The following is a 27,698-nucleotide window of genomic DNA, read 5'->3' as shown; positions in this document are numbered from 1 at the left end:
ATAAAATTGTTGTTAACCAGGAGGATTCAGATAGGCCGTATCTGATCTTGTTTGCCTCAGATACCTCTCTACATAGTTCATGGTGGCACTGGTTTCAGACCTCATGCGACGTAACTGTATAAACGAACTGTGAGTCATCATATCCAAGTTGCTGCCAAGTTCCCTGTATTTGTGTCAGGACACGACATGTAGTCAAACCACTTCCCCGAGACAATGGCTCCAGCTGCTTATGTAACACAGAGGTATCAGACATGTAGCCGGAGGTCACGTCTCTGTCTTGTGGTTACACAGTCGGGTGTGATGGGACGTCCAGCTGTACATTCCACTGGTGATAGAGCTCTGCAGCAAACATAATGTGGCTGAATTCCCTACATAGGTCTCTTGTTTAAAGGATCAGTCAGCTGATTTTATATGTAAAGGTCATCTAACCCATCATGGAGAGTATGTCTGAGTTCTTTTTGTAAAACATTTAATATATTTCAATAAGACAAAATACACAGAGTGATGTGTACATAATCATACCTGTTTCAGTTGATAATTCATTCATATCAGTCTCAGCTCAGTAAAGAACCCATAACATGGAAAAGGGACATTCTTTAAAGAGGGATGATACTAATGGCGTGTTTCTGTTGGTGTGTGTGTGAAGCACGAGAGAATAACCCCGATGATGTCATCCCGGTTATTTTTGAGTAAGACTTGAGACTTCAATTACATGTCGAAAAAACAAATCTGAGGGTAAATATGTTGCTTCTCTTTATTATTAGGACACAGTGACATCGACACTTTACAGTGCAGATTAGCCATTCAGCTATTCACACACACATTCATATAGTGCAATGTGCAGCACTTTACTCTATCGTCCATCACTCATACACTGGTAGCACAAGAGTCAGGGGCTATTTGGGGTTCAGCATCCATCGACCTTCTGTTCTACCCCATGAGCCGCAGCCACTGTGTTGTAAAATTGTTTGCCTCGAATGAGATTATGTAACTGTGGCAACTGACCATGCCACCAGGGTCTCACCACAGCTGCCAGAGACAAAACTGTTGCTTTTCAGCACACTTTATTCAGACCATACACTCGTGAGCGAACATAAATTCACTGAACTTAAAGGGTCTGGTGCTCAGTCCTTCCCATTGTCCTTCCAGTGTCTCTCCTTCCGTGTGTGTCTCTGTGTGCTTGTCCATGTCTCTACCTGGAGTGTCTGTCCTCTGCCTCCTCTGTGCCCACAGTATCTCTGTTGGCTCAGGATTATGAATAACTGTAAAGATTAACTGCGAGGCACATAACCAAGAAGAGAAGAGAATTCACATAATCAAATGTTATCATCAAAGCATAGAAAAAAATCAATGTCACATCACTGAGCTCTTTGACTACTGAGTGGTGAATGAGGCTAAAGCAGTAACTTCCACAGCTCCAATGACCTTTACAGCATCCAAGATGTTGCTAACATGAATAAGATAAAATAAAATAGAGGTGAGGTTCTTTGACTTTAAGCTGGACCCCCTCATTAAAGTCTTGAGCAGCGGAGGTGCAATTACAGGGTGGGGGAGAGGAGAACAAAGGCAGTTAAAGCACTTTTAGACGACAAAATGAATCAGTAATCACACACCTGGGGCCTGACGTTCACCATTTACCAAAAATACCAAAAAGTTAACCATCTATATTATAGCATAACCCCTTTAAACTTGGTTTTGCATGACCGATCAGTGCAGCAATTATAGCCACAAAAGCAGGACTTTAAAAGCATGTTTTCTAGATCAGTACGCCACCATACGATAGATACATTTGATGTAAATACAAAAAACAATCATACCACTACAAATTCAACTTTCCAGTTGAATTTTATTGGAGAAAACACTTAAGGGCAAGCTATCATGTATCAGCATGTAAGAGGGGGTGCGTTTATAATGGGTCACTGGTTTTAAGTGTCTTGGCTCCAACTGAGCGACAGATTCCGGCTTTAGGACCTGGAGGGGAGAATTCCTTTCCCACGGCCCCGGGATACTATGGGCGGGACTGGGTCTGGAAATAAGATTCCAGGGCAGAGATTTTCATGCACTGAAAAACCAGGCATAACAATCCCTGCACAAAATTCTGTTCTCTGCCATCAGATACATCAAACTTCACATAGAGCGAATCAGCGCTGGTGGATCTATTGGTGAGCAGCTTGGAGGAGAACTGCTGAACTAATGACAGAACCTAATAAGGTAAGATAAAAAGATCTGGGAGTCGGGGGCAGGGAGAGAGTATCCTGAGTTCATCTGGTGGGAAATGCCCAGGCATGTGCAAAGAGGCCACAGTCAGATCTGTGATGTGGAGCTAAAGATTCCATTGTGGGGTGAGTCAGTACGGTTGTTGGAAAAGTTAGAATTGAAAGAAAAAAGTAGGGGAAAGTGTAAAAGAATGTAACAGAAAATCAGAGACATATTAGATTAGACTTTAATTCAATTGAATCCAAAGCACTTAATTTGTCTCTCAAGTGTCAGTTGAAGTATGTGAGTTTGCAGAGTTGGCTGCAGCTGTACCCAAATAAATGAACATTATTATTGTTACATATATACGTACAAACTCATGTAAATAGGAAATGTATGGAATTAGTTTTTTAAACCAGGAGATGAACCATTGATTTGTAATTGCATTACTTGAATAGTCCTTACCCGAGGAGAATGATCTATGGAAGCTCCTGTAGATCAGGAATGAAAACTAAGAAAATCTAATTTAACAATTTTAGTCAATGGGTCATGAGTTTAGTTTCCAAATGTCAATTGTACTGTTACTTTACAGTTTTCATCACGTTGCAACCACACAGAAAAGACCACAATTAAAAATATTGTCAAAGAAACTATATAAAGAGGTATAACTAAAAGAATTCCACTGCATGAAGTCCCGTGTCACTCCATCTCTCTGTGTTGTCTTTGTGGCTTAGTGAGCCTGTAAAAACACGTCTGAGAAGCTGCTGGAAAGTATGTATAGAAAACCTCTATGTTAGGTGGACTTTTGTTTCCTTATTGTCTTTCAATAAGAGGCTGTTTCTTAGCCAGACAGTGTTTTATAGAGCAAATAAATATACTTATAATTACATTTGTAAGTATAACTGGCCATGAGCTCCTCTTCTTGAAGCCTCATACGTGGCCTGTGTGTGTGTGTGTCAGCATGCAGTCGGTTCCTCCTCACTGCAAGGAAGTGTTCAGTATCAACCACACACCAGTTCTTTAGGGGAATGTGTCAAATCTTAAATCTCTTTGTGTTATCAAGACGTGAATAGCTCAGATCTATCTGGCCAGTGTTTTGGCTACATTTAGCTGCCGACGTGGCCGTTATGTAAGTCTTGCATTGAGGTTTTCTGGGAGAAATCCTCTGTAGTTTGAATTGTGTGGTTAACCCAGATCAATCCTCCTGCTTCAAACTACAGGGCAAATACTGAGTTTAACATAACATGTGTTTATTTGGGTTAAATAAAGACGCTAAGGTTTCAAGTATATTTCAATAAGCCAACTGAAACAACAAATATCAACCAAGAAGCTGTCATCTCCGTTCTTAGATGAGTAACAGTGTGTGAGTGGCAGCAAATCACTTCATGGCTTCTCCTGTGTTTTCTCTAATCAGTGTTACATCATGTGGTTGATAAACATGGCAACCCTGCTCTGCCTGGCCTCTTCAGCTGCAGCTGCCACAGCCGCATCAGCAAACCAGGTCCTCAGCAACCATGCCACCATCCTGGCTGACAACAGCGCCACCCTGGCCTTCAGTCTCTACCAAAACATGGCCAAGGAGAAAAACATGGAAAACATCCTGATCTCCCCCATAGTGGTAGCCTCCTCTCTGGGCCTGGTGGCTCTCGGTGGAAAGGCCGCCACCGCCTCGCAGGTAAAGACCATTCTGAATGCAGCTAAAGTTAAAGACGAGCAGCTGCACACCGGCCTGTCAGAGCTGCTGACCGAGGTCAGTGACCCCAAGACCCGAAATGTCACCTGGAAGATCAGCAACCATCTGTACGGACCCAACTCTGTCAAATTTGTGGATTCATTTGTCAAGAGCAGCAAGAAACACTACAACTGTGACCACTCCAAGATAAACTTCAAAGATAAGAAGAGCGCTGTGAACTCCATCAACGAGTGGGCAGCCAAGTCTACCGATGGCAAACTGCCTGAGGTCACCAAGGATTTGGAGAAGACTGATGGAGCCATGATCATCAATGCCATGTTTTTCAAACGTGAGTCTGCATTCAATCTGTACATTTTGAGTGAATTATTCCTTTAAATGAGCTCAAATTATTTTTCTTACCCACAGCTCACTGGGACCAGCAGTTCCATCATAAGATGGTGGACAACCGTGGATTCATGGTGTCCCGCAGCCTCACGGTTTCAGTGCAGATGATGCACCGCACAGGTGGGTGGAAACAATACTGATTATACAGAGACTCATTAAAGACACATAAACACACATAGGGAGAGTTCAGCATGTGGAGAAATACAGTAGTTTGGTTTCTGCTTGGGAGGAAATAGACTGAAACCCCTCTCAACAGTCAGTAGCTGATTCAGCATCTGGACTGGGATCAGGTTTAAACAGGAAACCTGGCTCAAAGGTAATGAAATCGGAAAACGGTAAATTCGGGGAGACTGGTGACGTCATGGAGGGATAGGTCGCACGGTATCAGAGCTCCCGATAGTCAGGTGCAATACCCCTGAAAACTCGAATATTCAGAGCTAGAAATCATCTCTGCTGCAATGTCAAGGGGGAGAGGTTCTAAGGGTAGGAAAACTGCGATCAATCAGCCTGAAATTACGGCGCAAGACGAAGCTAAAAACGCGCTAGCTGACCTCGAGATGGAAGAAGATGGCTGCCATGAAACTACCTGCTCTGAACTAGCCGACAGCGAGGCTGGAGTGCGCTCGGGTCTGGCAAACATTAGCAAGGACATAAAGGACTTAAAAACAGAAATGACAGCCTTACTCCGCGCATTTTGTGAAGATTTGAGGAGGGATGTGAAACGAGACCTGGATGATTTCAATAAAGGAATTAACCAAGAGTTCACTAAAATTGGCACTGAACAGCAGCTGCAGAGCGGGAGGCTAAACGAGGCAGAGACGCGGCTGGAGAAGCTAGAATCCTGGGCACTGGAGGCAAACAACGCTCTCATTACCTCTTTGAAAGAACGGAAAACCCTGCAAGACAAGTTAACTGATTTGGAGTCGAGGTCGAGGAGAAACAATCTCCGCATCTATGGGGTCCCTGAGGGAGAAGAGGGCGAATCGACAGCTAAGTTTTTGCAAGACATGCTCAGGCGTGAACTGCAACTGCCGGATGACTTAAATCTCCAAATACAAAGAACGCACCGATCGCTGGCACCCAAGCCAGCAGCCGGCGCTCAGCCGAGACCCATCATCGTTAATTTCCTGGAATTCACCACCAAAGAGAGAGTCTTACGGGACTCGTGGAAAACCAAAATACAGCTGAGAAACAAACTTCTGTCATTCGATCACGATTATGCGACAGAGGTTGTTCAAAAGAGGAAAGAACACAACGCTTCTAAAAGAGTCCTGAAGGAAAAAGGCATCCGGTTTCAGACACCATTCACCAGGATGAGAGTCCACTGGAGCACGGGAGCCCGAACCTACAACGACGCGAGTGAAGTGAAGGAGGAATTGATGAAACGCGGACTCATTGAACCGACACCGGCTCGCGACACGGAGGAGACCGGGTTGGAGACACGGCTTTCCGCGGCGATGGAGTGGCAGCGCAGAGAGGGACCTCGGAGGAGCACCGCTTCAGCAACGACCATGGCAACGACACGCGCAAGGGATAAACTACAAGAATTCAGAAGATCTGGAGATTGAAGTAGGATCAAGACAACAAACATGATGACCTGTCCGGTAGGAATGTTCCGTTTTAAACTACGTCTACAAAAGGTTGAATATTGATCAGCACGTTTGCCCTATGTAAGTATAATTAAGACTATCGGGACCTGAGTGTTACCCTATTTTTTATTCTTTTTCTCTCATAGTTTTTTTTTTTCTTATCCGTTGGACTCACTTAGAATGACGAAAGCCTGTACCATAGGCCATTATGGCATTACTAAGTTAGGGCCCTCTCCGAATGAGAGGCTTTCCCTTCGGCCCCCCAACGGGACCGGAATTCTGGAGGACGAGAAGACCCTCCTTCTTTTGGAAGTGTTTTATTTGTTTAGTTCGTATTGTGCCACTGTTCAGGCACGGTTAGTGGGGCCACTGATGTTCTTATTTGTCCTTAAGTGATGCACGTTAGTGATGTGAGGATAGCGTCCTTAAATGTGAATGGTTTAAATAATCCAATTAAAAGAAAAAAAGTAATAACCAAAATGAAGAGGGAAAACATCCACTTGATATATTTACAAGAGACTCACCTCTCTCAGCAGGAGCATTCTAAGCTTGGGTCTTTTGGATATAAAAATGCCTTTTATAGTACGTTTAAGAATGGCCCCAAAAGAGGAGTTGCCATATTAATCTCTAATTGTGTGAACTTTGAATTCATTAAAGAAATAAGGGACAAAGAGGGGAGATATGTCATCGTAAAAGGAAAAATTGACAATAATATAGTTACTTTGGTTAATGTCTACGTATGTGCCACCCGGTAGTGATACAACTTTTCTGAAATCAGTGTTTGAAATTATAGTCTTGGAAAATGAAGGGACCCTGATTTGTGCAGGGGATTTTAATATGATCTTGAATCCTAAACTTGATACAACCAATGCTAAAAGAAATAAGACACAATTATCAAAACTTGTCAATATCACACTAGTTGAACTGGGGATGTTTGATGTGTGGAGGGAACTCCACCCTTTAGAGAAGGACTACACGCATTATTCTGCTCCTCATTCCGTTTACTCTTGAATAGATTACTTTTTTATGAATACAGCAGACAGACATAGAATACAAGATTGTAGTATTGGGATAGCTGATCTGTCTGACCATAGTATAGTCTATCTTAACATCAAATTGGAGGCAAGGAAGAAAAATTCACTCTGGAAACTAAATGCAGGTATGTTAAATAATCGGGACACAAAAGAGGGAATTAAAAAAGAAATTAAAAACTGCATAGAAGAAAATATAGACAGCCCTGTTGATGATACCATTCTTTGGGATACGGTTAAAGCGGTTATGAGAGGGAGATTGATATCAAGGGCAGCATACCAAAAGAAAATTAGAGAGGAAGAATATAAAAATTTGATTAAACAATTAAGAATACTGGAACAGAAACATAAAAACCATGAGGGTGGAGCCCTTCTGCATCAAATAAACATTACAAGACGGCAGATAGACGACAGTTTAAATAATGAGATTGAGAAAAAACTGAGATTTACTAAACAAACATATTATGAATCGGGCCCCAAAGCGGCTAAATACTTGGCTAGACGCCTTAAGGTGCAGCAAGCTGCTAATACGATACACAAGATCAGAGACCCCTTAACAAAAGAAATTTTATTTAAACCGGAGGAAATAGAAAAGGTCTTCAAAGAATACTATGAAAACCTGTACTCTCAGCCCCCAGCAAAAGAAAAACACGAGATGAAAGAACTTCTCAATTCATTGGACTTACCGGCTATTGGAGAAGATCAAAATAGAAAATTAAATTCTGCTATTACTAAAAAGGAATTAGACAGTGCTATTAGCAGATTAAAATTGAACAAATCACCAGGCAGTGATGGCTATCCGGGCGAGTGGTATAAAACATTTAAAGAGGAATTGTCTCCACTTCTTCTGAACTCCTTTAATGTAACTTTGACAGAGGGTAAAGTGCCCCCCTCTTGGAAAGAGGCGGTGAGCTCAGTGATACTAAAGGGAGGTAAAGAAAAGGAATTATGTGAATCTTATAGACCTATCTCGATTTTAAATGTAGATTATAAGATTTTCACGTCAATCATCTCTAAAAGGTTTGAAAATGTTATGTCGGATTTGATCGATGAGGATCAATCAGGATTCATTAAGGGGCGACAGACTCAGGACAATATTAGACGTACTCTACATATCATAGATCACATCCAGAAACAGGGACTGGAAGCAGTATTAGTGAGCCTTGATGCCGAGAAGGCCTTTGATTGTGTCAATTGGGAATTTTTATATCAGGTACTGGAGAAATTAGGTTTTCAGAAACAGTCAATACAATGTATTCAAAGCCTTTACAAAGAACCCACAGCAAGGATAAAAATCAACGGCCACTTAACCAATAGTTTCAGTCTACAAAGAGGCACTCGCCAGGGATGTTGCCTTAGCCCCACTCTATTTGCCATATTTATAGAACCTTTAGCACAGCTGATCAGACAGGATAGCAGTCTGAAGGGAATCCAAATAGGAAAACAGGAACACATCATAGGACTTTTCGCCGATGATGTTATTGTGACCCTGCTGCACCCAGATAAAACCTTTTCTAACCTGATGGCAATATTAGATGACTTCGGTAAATACTCTGGCTATAAATTAAACATGGCAAAAACACAAATCCTCACTTTCAATTACTCTCCTAATAAAGAAACCAGAGAAAAATACAAAATTAAATGGAAGGCTAAAGTATTAAAATATCTTGGAGTGACATTAACAAAAACTCTTGGCAACACGTTTGAAATCAACTATAAACAGGTCAACGAAAATATTGGAACAGATCTCAGGAGGTGGTCAGCCTTTAACCTAGATATGGGGACACGTATAGATATAGTGAAAATGAACATACTACCAAGACTACTATATCTGTTTCAATCTATTCCACAGATGATCCCAGAAGCACAATTCAGGCTGTGGGACAAATTGATTTCTAGGTTTATCTGGGCCGGCAAGAGACCAAGGGTCAGGTATAAAACACTTCAAATAAATAAAGAGGGTGGTGTGTCTCTGCCTAACTTGAGACAATATTTCTATGCAGCACAAATTAGATTTGTAGTATGCGGAAGCTGCCCGCAATATGAAGCCAGATGGAAAGACATTGAAGTTAACATAGAGACCTCTCCAATCCAAGCAGTGTTAGGGGACACAGCGAATAAAATGCGCCAAGAAAGCAACAATGATATTATCAAACAGACCCTGGGTATTTGGAATAAGATGGTGAAAGACTACAAAATGGAGGGAGACGCATTTTGACTTGGCCCGCCCTGGATCACAAATTTAAACCAGGAACGAATGATATTGGCTTCAGACAGTGGTGGGACAAGGGTATAACAGCTATATGTACACTCACACAGGGTGGGCACTTCAAGAGTTTTGAACAATTACAAAAGGAATTTGATCTAGATAATAAAGATTTTTTCAGATATTTGCAAATTAGGGATTACTTTGATAAAAAAATTAAACCAGAACTATCTGTAGAGGGTAATGCAGTGGTTGAAATCCTAGTTGAAGCTTATAAAAAAAAGAGTAATAAAACTATTTCCAAAATATATCAGGGCCTACAGAAACAAAATGGAGAAAATACAGGATATGTTAAAGCAAAATGGGAGAAGGAATTAAACATAGAAATATCACAGGAGGATTGGTGTTCTATGTGGAAAGCACAGCATTCATCCACAAGCTCAAGGAAGTGGAGAGAATTTGGTTGGAGGAACTCAATTCGTTATTTTATAACACCACATATTAAAAGTAAGCAAATTCAGTTAAAGGAACCGTGCTGGAGGTTGTGCGGAAACACGAACGCCCATCACTCTCATATTTTTTGGCTATGCCCAAAAATTCAGATATTTTGGGGGAAAATATGTCTGTCTTTAAGTAAGATTCTGGGATATGAAGTCACAAACAATGTAAAGGTGCTTTACTTCTGTATTTTAAAGGATGTCATCTCAGGAAAAGATTTGTATCTGTGTAAAATATTGCTCATGGCCTGTAAGAAAACAATCACTAAGAACTGGTATCGAGCGGACACTCCAAACCTCAAACAATGGATGGACATAGTAAATCAGATTAAGACAATGGAAAAAATTACTTTCTCTCTCAGATCCAGAGGAGCGATTTTCCCAAGTAAATGGGAGAAATGGACCACCTTTATTGAAGAATTAGATGACGCTTCAATATCAGGATAAGCTTTGGACAATCAAAGAAAATATGTATAAAACTGTTATACCGGTGCGCCCCCTCGTTATTGGTTATGTTATTGTACTTGTATTGTGTGTATGTCCTTTAAAAATGTGAAAAGACTAAAATAAAAAGTTAAAAAAAAAAAAAAAAGGTAATGAAATCAGCGTACTAGTACATTAAAGGCTTCTGATAACAAGTCATATATTTTTCATTTGATTACTAGAAAAGCTCAAGAGTATAAAGAACAGTTCATATCTTTACAGTGGTTTGTGTGCCAAACTATGGCTCTGAGTGGTAACTTCTGGCATGTGTCCATCATCACTCCCTGTTTTTCCAAGTTGACATCTTCATCAGTGTCTTCTACCTGTGATCGCATATAAAAGAGAGAAGAGTGCCCAAGATCAAGATGCTAATGTTTGTAATATATTTGAATGGTTTCCTCAGGTATCTATGGCTTCTATGATGACAGCACTAACAAGCTGTCCATCCTGAGCATGCCTCTGGCTCATAAGAAGTCCAGTGTGGTGTTCATCATGCCCTACAATGTGCAGCCTCTGGAGGGGCTGGAGAAGATCCTGACCAAGAAGCAGCTGGAGACGTGGATGGGCAAACTGCAGCAGACAGCAGTAGCTGTGTCTCTGCCCAAAGTCAGCATGGAAGTCAGTCACAACCTGCAGGTAACAGATTAAAGAAACCATGAGCTTCTTGGTGGATTTAAATGCCCAGACCTTAGTCTTTGCTTTTCACACTTTACCTGCTGTGCCTCTCTGTAGAAACACCTCGGGAAGCTGGGCCTGACAGAGGCTGTGGACAAATCCAAAGCAGACTTCTCCAACATTTCTGGGAAAAAGGACCTCTACCTGTCAAGCCTGCTCCATGCCTCTGCCATGGAGTGGGACACTGAAGGGAATGAAATTGACACCAGCGTCTTCGGCACGGACAAGCTGAAAACCCCTAAACTCTTCTACGCCGACCACCCCTTCATCTTCCTGGTGAAGGACCAGAAAACAAACTCCATCCTGTTCATTGGCAGGATGGTCAGGCCAAAGGGTGACAAGATCAGAGATGAGTTGTAACCATGTGTTGAGTGTCGTGTTTACAGATTTAACATGTGACTGTGTGCGTGAGTGTAGGTTATCTACTGCAATATTCTTAGAGAAGCGGGGAATGAATTATAGTTTTTATATTTGCATAAATGCATTCCTAACAGCATTCCAAAAAAATTGACCAGTCTTCAGTTTTAACTTGGAGAATATTTCTTACTATCTGTACTTTTGTTATGTATTGGCACATCGCATTATGGACTGAAGACTTACGTTAAGTATGATATCCTCAATTTATGCCTAAAATGTAAATGCACAGTTTCATGGAAGTTTATCATCTGTATGTGCAGGCACACAAATAGTCTTTTTAATGATCAAGTCTTATCAGTCGTTGGACAACAGTCCTCAAAATTTTATGAGATTTTACAGTTGCTTGGTTTTGATTGAACAAAATTGTTTTAAGTTTGTCAAGTTTTGCTGTTCATGTCCATTGAACAGACAATGGATCATACATTTTTTTCCATTTCTTTCACTTTCTCGCACAAGCATGTTTTTCTTGAACCAAGAGGCCTCCGTGCATTTTATCTGGGTAGTGATCTGTGCTGAATGCACTGATCTACACTGGCAATCAGGTGGTAGATGTAAGCACTGTCTCAGCAGCATGTGCACACATGGTTTTTGACTGGTACAAATCAAATAAAAAAATATGAAAAGTGTCTCGTCTTGATTCTAGATGTTTGGTGCTGGCGTTTTTATCTGGCATTTCCAATAATGCTGACTGAATTCAGTTGACTTGTCTCTCAGCATGTCTGTTTGAATGACTGCAAAACCAGTTTATCTTTGGCAAGTCAGTTAAAGTCAGGCCTCCCGGGTATTTCTCGCTGAATAACATCAGATAATACCATTGGGGAGTGATGTTGGGAACGCTTGGGCAGCTCTGCTTCAGCATGTGATAAACTTGGAGGGTTATACACTACAAGGTTAACACGCGTCGGTTGGAATGATAAATCTAAATATTTAGGCATTAACAAAATATTTGGCCACATCCAGATGTGTGCTGCAGCTGCTCTGATGAGCAAAGCTACACATCATTAACCTCCTTAGCATTAGATTCAGGAAGAAACTGCAAAAAAAGTTATTTAGTAGAATACAATATCATGATTGGGCATGAATAAACATGTTATTATTGTTTCCGAGTGAATGACCCCATCTAGAGGACATCTGGACTTGTGGCTCGGGGACATTTTTTTTAATCCAGCTAAATATTTCTTGAAAATGATAACTGCTGTAAGTATTAGGAATGTCTTTATTATTAGGATTATTGTGATATAAGTAAATTCTAGTATTCAACTAGGTGCTTTAAATCAATTTAGACATGTACATTTACACGTGTTTGGGTTCCTGCATGTGATACAATAGGTTTGCATATTTTCTAAATTATCTTTAGAGTTAAATTATTCTCTATATATTACAGCATCAAAGTCTGGTTACTACAGTGCATTTACTAAATTTGTCTGCTCTTACTAATTGAACAAAGATTCATACAGTATAGGTGTTTAGTTTAGGATATTAGTTTAGCATAGCAGTGTTAGAAAGTAGTTATGCTGTGTGATGTATGCAGTCTTGCACCTAATCTCTCTAAAATATAGAGCTGTGATATCATATGGTTGTTGCGTGGTGTCTCTCCTTTGTCTGAGCTGCCAACTTTCTGTCTAATTATTTCTGGAGTGCAATTAAGTACTGAAGTGAACCTGCTTTATCTATTGGTTGCTGGGGTTTGCTACAGTAATGTACAAAGGAAGATAACTATTAATGTTTTCAAGTGCATGCTACTTATAGCGTGTTCTATGCGAACGTTATAATATCGGGATAGATCATTAACCTGATACAGATTACACAGTACCAACAATAATGTAGTCAGTGTGTTCATCAGAAGAAAGTCTGTAATGAAACAATAATATATTGTATCTGTCCAGATCCTGTCCTGACCTCCCTGGTGCATCTCAGACACACCAACATCCTCTCTATATATAGATATTTTGTAAAATATTATAGGACACAATAGAAAATGGTAAAGGAATTAGCTTTACACAGCGGTTTTCAAACCTTGAAACCTTTTAAAATTTTGAAGTTTCATAATGGTGCACCAAATAGGATTAAAATAAATAACGAATCATGATCAGGACAGCCATGAGGGAACGTCTCCGGCTCCTTGGCACAGAAATTACAGAGATGTGGAGGCGTCACAAAGGAGCAGCAGCGTGGGATGGGAGTAATCACATTTTTATATCACAACCAGAATTTGATTAAAACCAGGTTAAACATAAACAGACAGGTGTGCATGTGTTGACAGATATTGGTGGTGGCTCGGCATGCCACAGGACAGAAGCTGTAGCAGCCAGGTTAAAAGATCAGAATACATACAGTATATTCTGCATTTATACCACCCTAAACACACACACACACACACACACACACACACACACACACACACACACACACACACACACACACACACACACACACACACACACACATGTACACGCACACACGTTTGTACTTCTTAGTGAGGACACTTATTGACATAATGAATCTCCTCGCCCCTTACTCTAAACTTAACAATCACAACTAAATGCCTAAACCTAACCTAAAGCTTATTTACATATACACAACATACATAATAATAAATAAAATGATATATTTAGTCAACTTAATTGTCAATTCTGCACCATGTACAGGTCAGGATTGAAATGCTGTTTCTCTCTAATCCTCGGTGTAAACATATAAGTAGACTGAACATATAATTACGCAACATATTAAGTACTCCAAAAAAAGAAGAACACAACAAAGTATGCAGCCAAAGGGCACACATATTGTATCAATATATATAAATATATATATGAATGTGTGTTCATTTACTATGTGTATGGGCTAGTGAATATTCATGTGAGAGGGAGGAGGTGTTGAGCTCGTGCTCGTGCAGTGATGGGACCTCAGTCCAGTGGCGTTTCTACATTAGGGGAAGGTGGGGCACTGCCCCACCAGATGGCGCTGTTGTGCAGAAAGCTAAATACTGCATATCTGAGGCAAAATATCTATGGCAAAAAATATGATTTATTTTATTTCAAAGTAGCGTGAATGTGTGTGTGAATAAACTTGACTCACAAGCATTATAGTCTTGTTTTGGAGTAATTTGATTTGTGTGTGTGTTTCTGTCTGTGTGTTTGCTTTGTGAAACGCTTTTCGCTTGCCGTCGGTCTCTGCTGTGGGCACAACGGGGCAAGCGTCAGACCTGTGCCATGGGAGCACCAATCAGCGTGAACCACACAGACCACAGTTAACATTGGTTCGGTTACCGGTTCGGCGTCACCTGCGCTAACAGGCTATCTCTCGTCAGTGAACGCCACCCGAGTCTGTGGACAGGTTCACTCACATCGGATGAATAATACGTTTTGAAGTTCTGCTTGTTCCCCTGACAGAGAGGCTAAAGACGTGTGAGCTCCCGTTTCTGAGGTTAGTCAAGTTTAGTATTGTATGTATCTGTAAGTAGTAGGGCTGGGCAAGTTAACTCGTTTTAATCGAGTTAACTCAAGTGATGAGTTAACTCGATTGTTTATCCGCCAATTATTTTCTTTTTTCCTGTTCTGCAGCAGTCAGCAACAGACTTTCACAAAATAAAGCCTGACTTTCACAATAAAACAATAAATAATCAAACCTGAGTTAATGCGAGATAAAATAATTAATTGAGTTAACTCATCACTTGAGTTAACTCGATTAAAACGAGTTAACTTGCCCAGCCCTAGTAAGTAGTGATTCAAAGGGACGTGTACCTGATGGTTAGCTTAGCTCGGCGGCTAGCCCGCAGTCATGCTACATGATCCGGTCCACCCAGCAGAGAGAGTTAGTTTATGAGGATGAGTGTGTTTGGAGAATAAGCTTTGCAATACTAATAATGTGGATGAACTCCATACATTACATTCATTGTTTGCACAGTTTAATCCAAAACCAGATTCAGTAGTTAAAAAAAATCAGTAGTTGAATATCCACAGAAAATAAAGATATAAACTTTGTGTAACACTTCCTCTACAATAATGCCATATTTTATGTTTCCTATCATTTTATTAGGTACGGACGAGCCTGAACCGTGTTCTGTCTCTTATGGCAAAGAAGAAAAATAAAACACTAGGTTCTTATCTAAAGTGTATCAAATCAGAAAGCAAAAGATAAACATTGTTCTAATAAGTGTTCATTGAATATATAATATATAATGAATATAGAAATTAACTCTATTATCCATGACACTTAGCAATGATTGCCAACTCTAAACAGTTGCAGGCCGTCTTTAGTTAAGGGAGGAAAACACAAAGTGTTGTGCAGATGAAGCTGGTGCATGTTGTCCTCATGTTGATAATAATAATTTAATAAATTATGCAAGTTATTTGATCTATGTGTCGGTCTAATCTTTTTACTTTGTTGCAATCATTTTACTTTAATGCTGTATTATAGGCAACATCTTTGTGTCGGGCTGAGCGCTAAAGCATGTGAAATGTATTTGAAATAGGATTTCTGTTCCCTGCTGGAACTCAAAATGCAGCCCATGGTATATCTAACTGGTCTATATAGGCCTACTGCTTATAATAATCAGCTAACTCTATTTTTGTGACGGGCAGCGACTGAATATTGATGTACAGCTCTTTGATTTCCTTCCTGATGGTTCCATGTCTTTAGCCAGCCTGTAGGGCAGGACTCAAGCAACAAAGGCTCGGCCGGTGGTGACGGGCTGCAGTTCTTTGATGACTTTGGTGACATGACGTCATAGAGGAGGCGGTGGTGTCTGCTAACGGACCGAAGGCTCAGTCCGTTAGCAGACACCACCGCCTCCTCCTCCTCCTCCTCCTCCTCCGCTTCCATCATGGCTCCCTCGCTAGACAGGCAGGGCTACTGGGGCCGGCCGACCTCAACGCTGGACTGGTGCGAGGAAAACTATGTCGTGTCCTTCTACATGGCGGAATTCTGTGAGTACAACCCGGGAGCAGGAGCGACGCTGCGGGCTGTTTGCTGCTGCTTTACAGGAAGCGATCGCTTTGCGGCGCACAGACAACGTGAGGTGTGAGCTGGTCATAACCGGGTAATAACGCAGTGTGTCGGTGTCATGGAGCCAGTCTCTCATGGTGAAGTGGATCTGACTTCCAGCTCGGGGTTCGCTCTCACGACATGTTCGGAGCTGACCGGCCGGCTGCAGAGCAGAGGTGTGAGGGGCAGGGAGAGGCTGCTCCTGCCGGGAAAACGCTGCTGCCTGCCGGGAGCGGTGTGCGCAACTCGTCCGCCTGGTCCGAGCTGCTCCCATTGCTCTGTGTGCTGTATGTCTCTCTGAGCAGCCTCATCACTCAGCCATCACAGATCTACATCTCAACACATGCCCACACACTGTATGGGTTAGCTCATGCGTTTACCCCTCAGTCATTCTCACTTGTAGCTTGATAAAATATTTCCTTCCTTCTACCCGGGTGCCTCAGAGTCTGTCACCGAGAACTGGTTCGTCAGGAACAAGTATCTTTTTAGATTAAAACTCTGTTAGAGGCACTACAGTTCAAACAGCTGTCTGTACACACAGCTCATGTGGCTGACATGGACTTGCACATGCTCAGTGCAGGAGCTTTGAGCCCAGCTCCACTGGACAAACAACCCTGCAAACAATACTTTCATCCACTTCAGTCTTCTTAACATGGGGGAATGCAGAAGAAAGTCTAACCGGCTTTCAACTGCAAACCCTGTGTTATGATCTCATGTGTATTATTCATAGTCCCTCCATATGTATTATAGATTCAGTGCAGAAGTTGAATGGCACTCAGTAGAGCACCTCTCTTGTTGAAATTCGCTTATAAATCTGATAACGTTAGAGAAAGTGACACAAATTTGTGGATCCGTCCCCTGGGTCTGCAACAAAACCGAGTTGCAGTCCATCCCTGTTTTACTCTCTGCCTACTTACAAATTACTGTAATAATAAATAGATAACTAGAATTTTCAGTAGAGCACATACCTCTACCATGTTCCAACACAACTGCAAGATATGAGTCCCTTAAATGTGTCTGATTATTTCATCAAGATCCTGGGGAAATGGTGAAAGTGTTGACAAGCACCCAATCTCGTAAATGTTAAAGAAAGTAAATACGTTTTCACCCCCTGCTCGGGATCCACGCCAAAATTGAATGGGTTGTTCGCTGACCCACACCGAACCCTTCCACCAAGTTTCGTGGAAATCTGTTTGGTGTTTTTGTGTTATCTTGTTCAAAAACAAACGGACCAAGAAACGTTCATGGATGAAAACATAAGCTCCTTGGCAGCTGGAACTGTAGATAAAGTGCTGAGAGTTATTTCACTGTGTGTTGAGGAGTCCACCTTCCATTTGAAGTTGTCATGTTGTCAAAGTGACGCAACAGTTAGTGAAGGTGAACTCAAGCCAAGTGGGCGAGAGTTTAATTAGAATAGTGCTTTTCATCTTCTCTATGCTTGTCCATGTTAAGAGGACCTCAGTCACAGGTTTCCTTTTCTAACCCCTAACCCTGTAAAGTACAAACTCTGAGCCTCCACCTGTGTAGTGCACATTGTACTGTAGTACTACTTGGAATGCAGCATTCATGTATCTAGGATACTGACAGTTGAAGCGTTAGTTACCACACGTTACACACGCTGGCCGGGCTGGATAATTGTTTTAGAAGAATTGTTCGGCATTCAAATGGCAATTCAGGTTACAATGGTTGGAATGTGGCATTGTGAACGAGGAAAAGAGAAACCGCCTAGACTTTAATCCTCATCTCTCTTTGCAAAACAGCAGCACACGCTGAAGGTTGAACACACAGACACATGAGGATGTTATAGCGAGTCTCTGACACTGGAGAAAAGCGTCTCATCCCCATGAAAGCAAAACATTCCCATGCTGTAGAGTGCTTGGTGTGCGTGCATTTGTTTTCAGTAACCAAAGTCCACACATGTCACTCCTAGGACTCAGATCAGATACCTGCAGATAAAGAGTTGAGGCGGTTGTGAAATTACTCGTCAGCAGGATTAGTGTTAAAACTAATCGGCGTCCGGGTGAGCTCGAGTGTTGTCCACGCCTGAGTTTACACATCACCACACCCAGGACGAGCAATGTCAGGAACAGTGTGGAGCTCTTTTATCAGGTGGGCCTGATGGTGTATCAAAGGTAAATACAGTGACATCACTTCAACCACAGGCTGCCCATACTTATACAAACAGAACAAAGTGCAGTACAACATAGTGCAACACATGGTTCCACAGTTATGACTTGAACGCACACATATTATCATTAGTGCTTAATCTACTGAATATTTGTTTCATTAACATTGGTTGCTTAGTCTTTAAGATGTTAAAAGTTTTACAGTAAAGCCCAGAGTGAGTTGATCCTATGTTGTTGTCCAACCAGCTGTGGGACACCTACAGATATCCCTTCAGCTAAAATACAATACTAAGATAAGGAGATCATTTGTATGTTTTAGAATCTAGAACCCACATATTTCTTTGAGGAAAAATGAGTTGTACAAGAATAGAACAATGGTTGCAGATCAGTAATCTATTACGCATTGCATACTTACATACAAATAAGCCTATGTTTATGTTTTTTTTCCCCCTATCTTAATTCAAGAGCATGGTCTTTCAGTTTATGAGCATTTTCTTCTGCATTTAAATTTTCTTTTTTTGGTGCAACAAATCTATCAAAATTCCCCAACCAATAGAATCCCGGGTCTGGTGTTGACAAATGAAAATTGTTGTGCCCTCGTTGTGGGTGCGTTGGGTTTATTTGTTGGAGAGTCTCGTACGGGTGGTTCCTTTAACTGGGTTCTTGCACTTATATACTGTGACTGTGCAAATCAGCCCAAGCAAAGCTATTTGAGTGTGAGGGCTGTATTTTGAGTGCAAGCTTTGTAAAATCTGAACGTGATGTCCTGCTCTCTAACTGAAACACCACAGAGGGAAAAAATCATATATATTAAAGGTTCAGTGTGTAAGATTTAGGTCAAATGGATCTATTGGCAGAAATTGAATATAAAATAATCGTAGAGATGTTTTCACTACTGTGTATTATCTAAATTGTATGAATCTGTTTTCTTTAAACTAGAACAGACCCTTCATGTTTAAATCCATAAATTTACATCAGGAGTGGGTCCTCTTTACGGAGGCAGCCATGTTTTTTACAGTAGCTCAAACTGGACCACCTGAACACCTTTTGAGTTTTTATGACAAGGCTCCAGCAGGTTCTCTTTCATGTTTGGAAAGAGAGGGTGATATGAGGGGTTTTCAGCTGCAAAATGCAACTCCACCACTAGATGTCACTAAAATCTACACACGGATCCTTTAACACTGGTACAAAGTTAAAGTGATAGATGCACAGTTTATTGTTAGTATTTCAGTATAAGTTTGTTTACTTGAACAAACTGCACCAACAGTAAATTGTTGGTGGCAACAAGCATAGCAGCAGATGTGAGTACATGACCTGCAGTGCAGTTATGATGATTCTGTAAGTTTTCATTGATGTTGTTATTGTCATAATCTCAACATGGAGCCCAAGCTGCCTCACCGAAATCTCGCTGCCACCATGTCACCCGATCACTGTGTCATTCTTATTTCTTCTGATATTTCGCAGGTCGTATCATCTGGCTCTAATTCCTATCTGGTGTCTTTATCTACAGGGAATACTGTCAGCAACCTGATTATGATCATTCCTCCCATCTGTGGGGCAATCCAGACGTATCGTGATGGCCTGGAGTTACGCTACGTCTACTCTTTCCTCGGACTCGCAGGTTAGAAAGCTGAAAAACAACTATGGCTCCACACATTAGAGGCAATACTGAAGCCAATTCTGCTCTTGTTTACTTTTAGTGACTGTCAACAGCTGCACAATTTTATCTAACAATGCCCTCACATTGTAATGCATACATGGGAGAATGTCTTCACATTTCATTGGTCTGAATGTTTCGTGGGGTTGTGTCTCACCAGCTGTTGGTGTTGGGTCCTGGTGCTTCCACATGACGCTGCTGTATGAGATGCAGGTGGGCCACAGTGTTACAGTCAAATCTAAATGATATGTATCTACATCATCTGTCTAATTATCTTTTACTGATACCTCAATTGTTTGCTGCATTTTGGAAATATGAGGTCAAATATCTATGAAAGAGTTTTAGGGACATTTAAAGGCAAGAAAAATCTGATATTTTGACAATAAGGTCGTTATTTAATTTAAAAAGAGAAAAGTTGAGAAAGTAGTTTATATGTTCTTTTTGAGGGGAAATATCAGCTGTCTGTGTGCTATTCAAAGGGCTTTCCTAGTTTCTCCAGAAAAAATTTGATTTGTTCAAAAGTTTGGATCGATTGAAGTTGAACTCTGGCGAGCACAGGCTCTACTTCCTGCTTATTTTTCCATCCTCATAATATTATGACTTTTTTTCTTGTTATATAACAATTCTTCTCTTGTTATATTACAACATTATTCCTCGAAATCGCAGCAATTTTCTTTTCTTCATTCTGGCCCTAACACTCTGCTGCTTAGTAATGCTAAATTATGCTATAATAACATCCTGTGGAGATGTATTCATATGTTCTCTCTGTATTCTCATTTGCAGCTACTGGACGAGTTGCCAATGATTTACAGCACTTGTGTCTTCGTCTACTGTCTGTAAGTGGCTCTACTCTTACTCTCAGATTTAGTGTGATCGTGCATGTAAACTGAACCAGTGACTCCCTCGCCGATTATGTGTCACATTTCTAAGAAAGTACAGTGTGTAGCCTCTGGTGTACTGTCTGTAAAGGATCTATTGATTCTAAACTGGACGTGTTCCTCTTCCCACTTCAGCTCAGCTTGTTATTTACTCCCATTCTTTATGGTTATTCAATCTGAACATGTAAATAAAGCATATTTCACCTGTTTCTCTTTTTTTTCAGATATGAGTGCTTCAAAGAAAAAAACAGAATTAGTTTATTACCTATTGCACTATTACTAATCTTCAGCATCACAGTGACTGTGGTGAGTTTCCCTTTCATCCATTTAATAAATGAACCATAACATCCATCATATCCTCCTGACTAGTTCATCTGTTTCTGTCTGGCAGGTTTACCTACAGTGGAAGGAGCCAGTGTTTCACCAGGTAAGGGAGGGCTCTGTGTTATCACCTGGCTCCGATTGCTCATTGTTAACTGTCAGGGCTCAGGGGGCCTTAGGTCATTTCTACCTTGTGCAAACATTGGGCTTTCCAGCATAGCATGCCACATTGATTGCTGGTTTAATAATGGTTACACATACAGGGTTTTTAACATTAATGTAGCACCCAACAACTATGTAAATATACATTGGAGTAATGGCATCCTGAGCAGAGAGTGAAGTCACGCTCCTCCTGTTCTTTGCTTTGGTTTCGGGTGCAAGTTCATGTCTCTCTCCCAGTGAACCAATCGGTCCCCTCCACATTTATAAAGAGAGACGGCTCCAGCTCTGATAGGCAATTTAGCAGCGATGATAGGGATAGGCATACACACCCCAGTGGACGCGTGGTGCTGGTAAACCAAAATCTCTGCAGCTTATTTTTTCACACAGTCTATGGGCGACACACGGTGGAATGATGCCAGCCATGCTAACTGGCTGGTAGCTGCCATGCAGGCCCACAGAGAGAGCTTCAGGCGGCAGGAGGGAGTGGGGCCAAAAATGTACTTTTACTGGGTCTCACGCGGAGGCTCTGGCCTGGTCAGGAGCACCAACCCGCTGATGAGATGGGATTTTACCAGTCTGCACGGCAGCTAGCTGGAGTGTTGTTTGTTGACTCTCCTTCACACAAGGTCACTTTGTTCAGTTGTACTTCTGGTTGTGTTGAGGAGCCAATTTCACTGCACTTTTCAACATCTACAGACTGTATTCAAAACAAGCGGCTGAGAACAGAGTTGGCACCAGGTGTGACGGATGAAGCATTTGCTTTAGTCCGAGCGACTGGTGCATCTACGGATAGTGAATATAAAATCAATATCATATATGTGACCCTTATCAAGTCAGTTATGCAAAATGCAAAATTTTATGACATTTTATTACTTCTGTCTTTGAGGTTATGTTTTCATCTGTTTGTTAGTCAGCAGGATTATGTAGAAACTACTGGACTGATTAGTATGAAACTTGGTGACAGGATACATTATGCGTCAGGAAAGAATCTTTTAATTTTCGGTGCGGATCCGGATCAAGAAGATGATAAAGGAACAATTTGAGATTAGCTTTTCCTTTATCAGTGAAGAATTTGTGGATCCTGATGAAAAATATCTGCCATGTGTAGGGAATGATATTTAGTTTGTGCAATTTCGTTCCAAAGAAAAATCCAGATATAGATAATTAAAATGTGGTTTCATGAGGGGACTGTTGGGCCTTGGTGGAGGTATATACTCTGAGTGGCATTCTAGGTTTAGAGCTTGTTACAAATCAGCTAAGTATTTGTGAAGTTTAAAAAAAAGTCATGCTCTCTTGTTTCTGTTTTGGTTAACTGGTGTTGTCTTGGTTACGCAGAGTTTGAACCCCTATGGTTTGTACCTGCAGGGTTTCACATTGTGTGTGTGTTGCATACCAACAGTAAGGACAATGTGTTAAAAAGCTGCTTATGTTTACTCTCTGGAGGTGACTTTGTTTACTAATGACAGAGCTCCATGGTGGTTCATAACAAGACTGATAGTGTTCCTGACGGAGCACAGTGCGACAACAAACAGACTGGATTCCAATGGTAACTTGGGAATGATGAGAAACAATGGAGTGAAGATGAATTGAAAGTTCAAGCTATATCAAATGATGCAGGTTTCAGGTTTCTTTTTATAGAACGTTTTAAGCTGTGAGTCCTGAAATACAAGGGCCTCATAATATACAAAAAAAGACACTTAATCAAATAATTATTTCTTTTTAATCCTAAGAAAGAGAAGGGATCAAGAAAAACCAAAAATAATCAACTTGTTAATAAAACAGTTTAGAGCGTTAGGAGTAGGAGAGTTTGTTTCTGCTTGTTGTCACTATGTGCTCCCTGTGGCGCTGAAGCAAAGAGCGGGAGGGGAAGCTGCAGACAGGAACCTGTGTAAAGGGGGTGAACTGACCTTGATAATGATAGAGAAGCAACGCAGGCTGGCCTCGTCACAACTTCCACTTAGTGAGGGAAGAGAGGATGACGATAATCCTGCAGCATCATCTTTGTACTCTCTCCAGCTCCTCAGAGACGCCTGTTATCAGCCCCCTCCCCAGAGTGGGCCGGCATACTTAAGGATAGAGAGAACGAACGCCAGGTAGATTTGTGATAAAGCGTCACACGGTAGACCAGCTCTTCTTTTAACACTGAAGTAGTGGATTATTGGCAGTGTTTCACAGGAAAACACAAAATGGAGGAATAGTTATGAAAATGAAAGCGTCATTTTGTGTGTATTTTGTTAGCATCTGTGTTATCACGTTGAGCTCCGGTGACCCGATGAAAATTAGTAAATAGTCAAATATTCTACCTGTAATCCAACACTCCTCATTGTCCTTTCTTTTAGGTCATGTATGGAGCTCTAGTAGCTTGTCTAGTGTTGCGCTCCATCTACATTGTTACGTGGTAAGTTTTCCAAGAGTAGCATTGAAGTCTCAAGTGTCTCAATATCAAAGAAAGTGTTTTTTCATTATTATTAATGTGCGGAATGATGTTGTTTGTTGTTTCTGTTTGAATCGTAGGGTGTACCCCTGGCTCAGACCGCTGTGTTACACCTCCTTAGGGATCTTCCTGTTAGGATTCCTACTGTGGAACATTGACAATATCTTCTGTGACTCTTTGAGGTGAGGATTTACAAAGTTTATTATCCTCCCCATAAGAGCTGTGGTTTGGAAAATGTTCAAATCAAGGATCAGCAATATTTACCTTTACCTTTACATCACAACATATTTTGGATGCATTTTTCTCATAGTAAGGACATTACTCAAGGTAACGTCTTTGCCAGGAAATGGACCAGCTCATGCACTACTCATTTACATAAGATACTTTAACTTAATAAATTGTATCTATGATGCGTGCTGAATGTCAGTCAGTAAGGATGTTAAGTGTATGGATCCCCATCGCGTTTTTCTGGGGCCCTGAATAAGAACAAGTATAAGGGCCACTTAAAGGGAAAATAAATAATAATATTTAAAGAATTTAATTATAATTTTTTTGGTTATGTGTCGTGTTAGAGGGGGGATTTCAGAAGATCAGCCTGTCACCTTTCTTTATTCACATAGTTTTACTTTTTTCTCACAATCACAGAATTGTTTTAGGCATTATGGCCCCTATACTCTTTACCCTCACACTGTCCTCACACTACACTAGAATATCATACTATTCAAAGTATTTGTTTTGACATTTATTCAATTTGTCAACAATATCTCTATATCTCAGAGCCAGCAGAAAAACACTGCCCCCTGGTGTTGGAGTAGTAACACAGTTCCATGCCTGGTGGCACATCTTCACAGGCCTGGGATCCTACCTGCACATACTTCTCAGGTAAGCTTCTCTTTCAGTAGCAGGTGACAGCAGCAGCAGTCTGTTTTGTTGTGGTTGTGATGGAGATGAAGAGCTCAACGTATCAAGGAGTCCAGAACAATACATACGTTTACAGAGTAATGTGAGCAACTGTCACCCTTTTAGTCCGAAAATGTCTCACACAGCATCCCAACTTATCTCCTTCCTTCCCAACCGTGCATTACCCATTCCAACAAGGGATACAGTTGTTGTTACTCTCTATGTTAGAAGTGAATATCATATTAGATGCTTCAATCTAAACCACACAAGTCTAAATGACGTCCTTTCTTTCTGTCCCTCAGCATTTGAGCCTCTCTGTCTGGCACATTTGAGTTAGATATAAACGTCACTGAGCGTAGACATAACAATTTCGAGCTAGTTTGCTCTTTATCTATTTCATGGCCTTGGGTATTGTTAGGAGGGAAGGGATAATGTGTTGACAGGCTCTGTTCTCCTAATGGTAAACACAGAGCAGATGTGCTCTGTGGGGATGCTAACAAAATCCTCAGTGTTGGGGTGGCTGTGGATGAGTGGTAGAGCTGGTGTCCTCCAACCAGAAGGTCAGCGGTTTGATCCACAGTCTTCCCCATCTTCATGCTGAAGTGTCTTTGGGCAAGATGCTGAACTCCAACTGGTCCCTCATAGATGTTGAATGCACTGATTGGAAGCTGCTTCGGATAAAGGTGTCAGCTAAATGCGATGTGAGTTAAGTGTTTGCTCTTTTTCAGCCTGCAGTTCAGGTTAACCCACCTCCGGCACAGACCAAAAGTAACGGTAGGTGTAGCGCTCAGCATTCGCATATATTCCAACATGTTTTCATTCCTTCTCGAATTCAACTATATTTGTCCTGTGTTATTGTTGTTCAGTTCCTGTGTGGAGTTTGGCCCACGTTGCACATCGAACCACAGAAGAGGAGCTGAGTTAAAGCAGGGGAGGCAGCAGCTTAAGGATGGTGACTGCCATAATCCACACACCATCGGCACAGGGACCTGCCAGTGCTCTCTGCTGGGAGCTCAGCCACCAGGCAGGGGGCAGGTGGACCCTCAGACCCCACCCCAGGGAGCCTTCTGTTCTGCACTGTGGGGATTTACTAAGTACAGTATAGCACTGATTCCAGTTTTAAAAAGTGGAAGAATTTTCCTCATCAATCACTTATTAGACTAGATTTTCTTTATCTTTAATGTAATTTCATTTCATTTTCAGTGCAAAAATTATGTGTAGTCCACTGCACTGGTAACTGTTGAATATTTTATGTTGTTAGCTTGATTAGAGTTTGGGAAACGTATTCACATTAGCTTATTAATTGTGGTATGTTCGATTCTGTGAAAGTTTGAATCCCCATTAGCCCAATGATATCAAATAGATCCCTAAGCTAAAGTTTTAAATAAGACTATTGCTTATGTGTAGTTTCAAAAGGAGCTGAAGGAGCTGGATCAACAACTAAGTGTTTTCATATCCCTTTTCCAGGAGTCTCATATTGTGTTTGATTGTGCTCAATAACACTAACTATCAGCTAAAAAAGTCTAGTCTAACGTAGGGCTGTGTCACAAAATTAAATATCTGCAATGAGTATATTACATTACATTACATTTAGCTGACGCTTTTATCCAAAGCGATTTACAATAACTGCATTCAACCATGAGGGTACAAACCCAGAACAACAATATTCAAGGAAGCCAAACTACAAAGTGCTATAAGTAAGTGCCATTTAAGTGCTACTAAATTTTATAGTTTAAACTAAAGTTTAAATAAAATTTAGTATATAGCCCTACTTCTATCCGAGGAGTGCAGACGTGATACAAGAAACCTTGTGTAGCAGCTCCTCAGCAGTCAGTGTTTTTGAACGTGCACTGTGTGGCCCAGGTGTTGTTCAATCATTCAGGCTTAATTTTCATATAAATACTGGAAATCTTCTGTTTTTTATTTTGCTGTTGTTGCCAAAGTCGCTCTGGGATTTAAAACGTTCATGTAATTATACCTCTTTAAAAACAAACTAGAAATGCAGAGCTTACAAAAAAGTTTTGTTACTAAACGTCATTGCACTGACTTTTCACTTTTGTTCAGGACCGGGTTAAACTTTGTTCAGCTATATGGTTTCGGAACAAAGTTTAACAAGTTATGTTAAATCTGTATTACATCTACATCCTTTATTTAGTTGTTAAAGTTCACACAAGTTCGTGGTCTCTGAAGGACCAAGGCCAAGAGCCACTTTTCAAACACACAGGGATTTTGTGTTGAGTTTTGTGTCTTTGATACAGCCACTAGGTAGCAGAATTATCCAGTTTATTTCAGACATTGCCAAGAAGATAACCCTATTTATAGCGACTCAAAAAATTCCTAATGATCTGAGGCTTGAGTTTTCATGTGCTGGATCTGTGGTGGAAAATGAAGGGCTTTTTATTTACTTTTTTTGTTCGGTAATGTGAAATCGTGGACATGTCATGGTAACAATAGAACCTGAGGTAACTGGTGAACTGGAAGATGCACAATATGATCCCTGTATGAAGACACGGCATGTATTATCTCCTGCATTGATTTTCATTATTCATTCATTCACACCTTGTCACTAACCTGTATATGCCTGAGTGTAACAGCTGCTTAGAGCCAGTGTTACTAGCATTGAAAAGCACAGAAGTACAATGTATGGAAGAGAAGTATTAACGTCTCTGTGTGTGTTATCACAGCTCATCAGCTGTCAAAGAGGGTGCCTTATTGTTATCCTTGCAGTGTAATCCAAGTTGCCTTGATGTTCGTGATAAACCATTGAAGTCGTCCTCTGTGTTTTGCAATGTGTCCTTCCCCCCTGGTTATTAGCAGTGAAAGCATCAGGAGGTCGAACAACAACAGCTTCGAATGCAAATCGGTGCCTGAGTCTCTGGCCTTCCATTCATTTCACGTGTCCAACAGCTGAGTTACAGGTCGTTCTACTGATGTTAACTGTAGTTGAAATACTTCTTATACTTATGTGTTGAGGCCAGAAGAGCTCTTTTATTTTAGCTGAACTTTGTGTCAGTCTTTGATGATGCCCTGTATTGTCAAAATAAAAGGAAATGTTTCAGACTAAAA

The 27,698-nt window shown here is 41.0% G+C and overlaps 2 protein-coding genes across 2 annotated transcripts; both read left to right on the top strand.

The window, feature by feature from the left end:
• The first annotated feature begins 2,051 nt into the window (after positions 1-2,051).
• On the top strand, positions 2,052-11,797 carry serpinh1a (serpin peptidase inhibitor, clade H (heat shock protein 47), member 1a). Its single transcript, XM_061085656.1, has 5 exons — positions 2,052-2,211; positions 3,611-4,217; positions 4,295-4,393; positions 10,483-10,715; positions 10,812-11,797. The coding sequence occupies exons 1-5, from the start codon at positions 2,194-2,196 to the stop codon at positions 11,112-11,114; spliced, it is 1,260 nt and encodes a 419-aa protein (XP_060941639.1). The 5' UTR covers positions 2,052-2,193; the 3' UTR covers positions 11,115-11,797.
• Positions 11,798-15,952: 4,155 nt separating this feature from the next.
• acer3 (alkaline ceramidase 3) lies at positions 15,953-27,698 on the top strand. Its single transcript, XM_061085465.1, has 11 exons — positions 15,953-16,096; positions 19,791-19,901; positions 20,098-20,150; positions 20,721-20,773; positions 21,040-21,121; positions 21,207-21,242; positions 23,638-23,696; positions 23,813-23,914; positions 24,510-24,614; positions 25,361-25,406; positions 25,499-27,698. The coding sequence occupies exons 1-11, from the start codon at positions 15,994-15,996 to the stop codon at positions 25,550-25,552; spliced, it is 804 nt and encodes a 267-aa protein (XP_060941448.1). The 5' UTR covers positions 15,953-15,993; the 3' UTR covers positions 25,553-27,698.

This window comes from Limanda limanda, chromosome 14 (genome assembly GCF_963576545.1).
Source record: "Limanda limanda chromosome 14, fLimLim1.1, whole genome shotgun sequence".
Taxonomy (NCBI): domain Eukaryota; kingdom Metazoa; phylum Chordata; class Actinopteri; order Pleuronectiformes; family Pleuronectidae; genus Limanda; species Limanda limanda.
The sequence above is the reverse complement of the archived record's forward strand: the minus strand, read 5'-3'. Positions and strand labels throughout refer to the sequence as shown.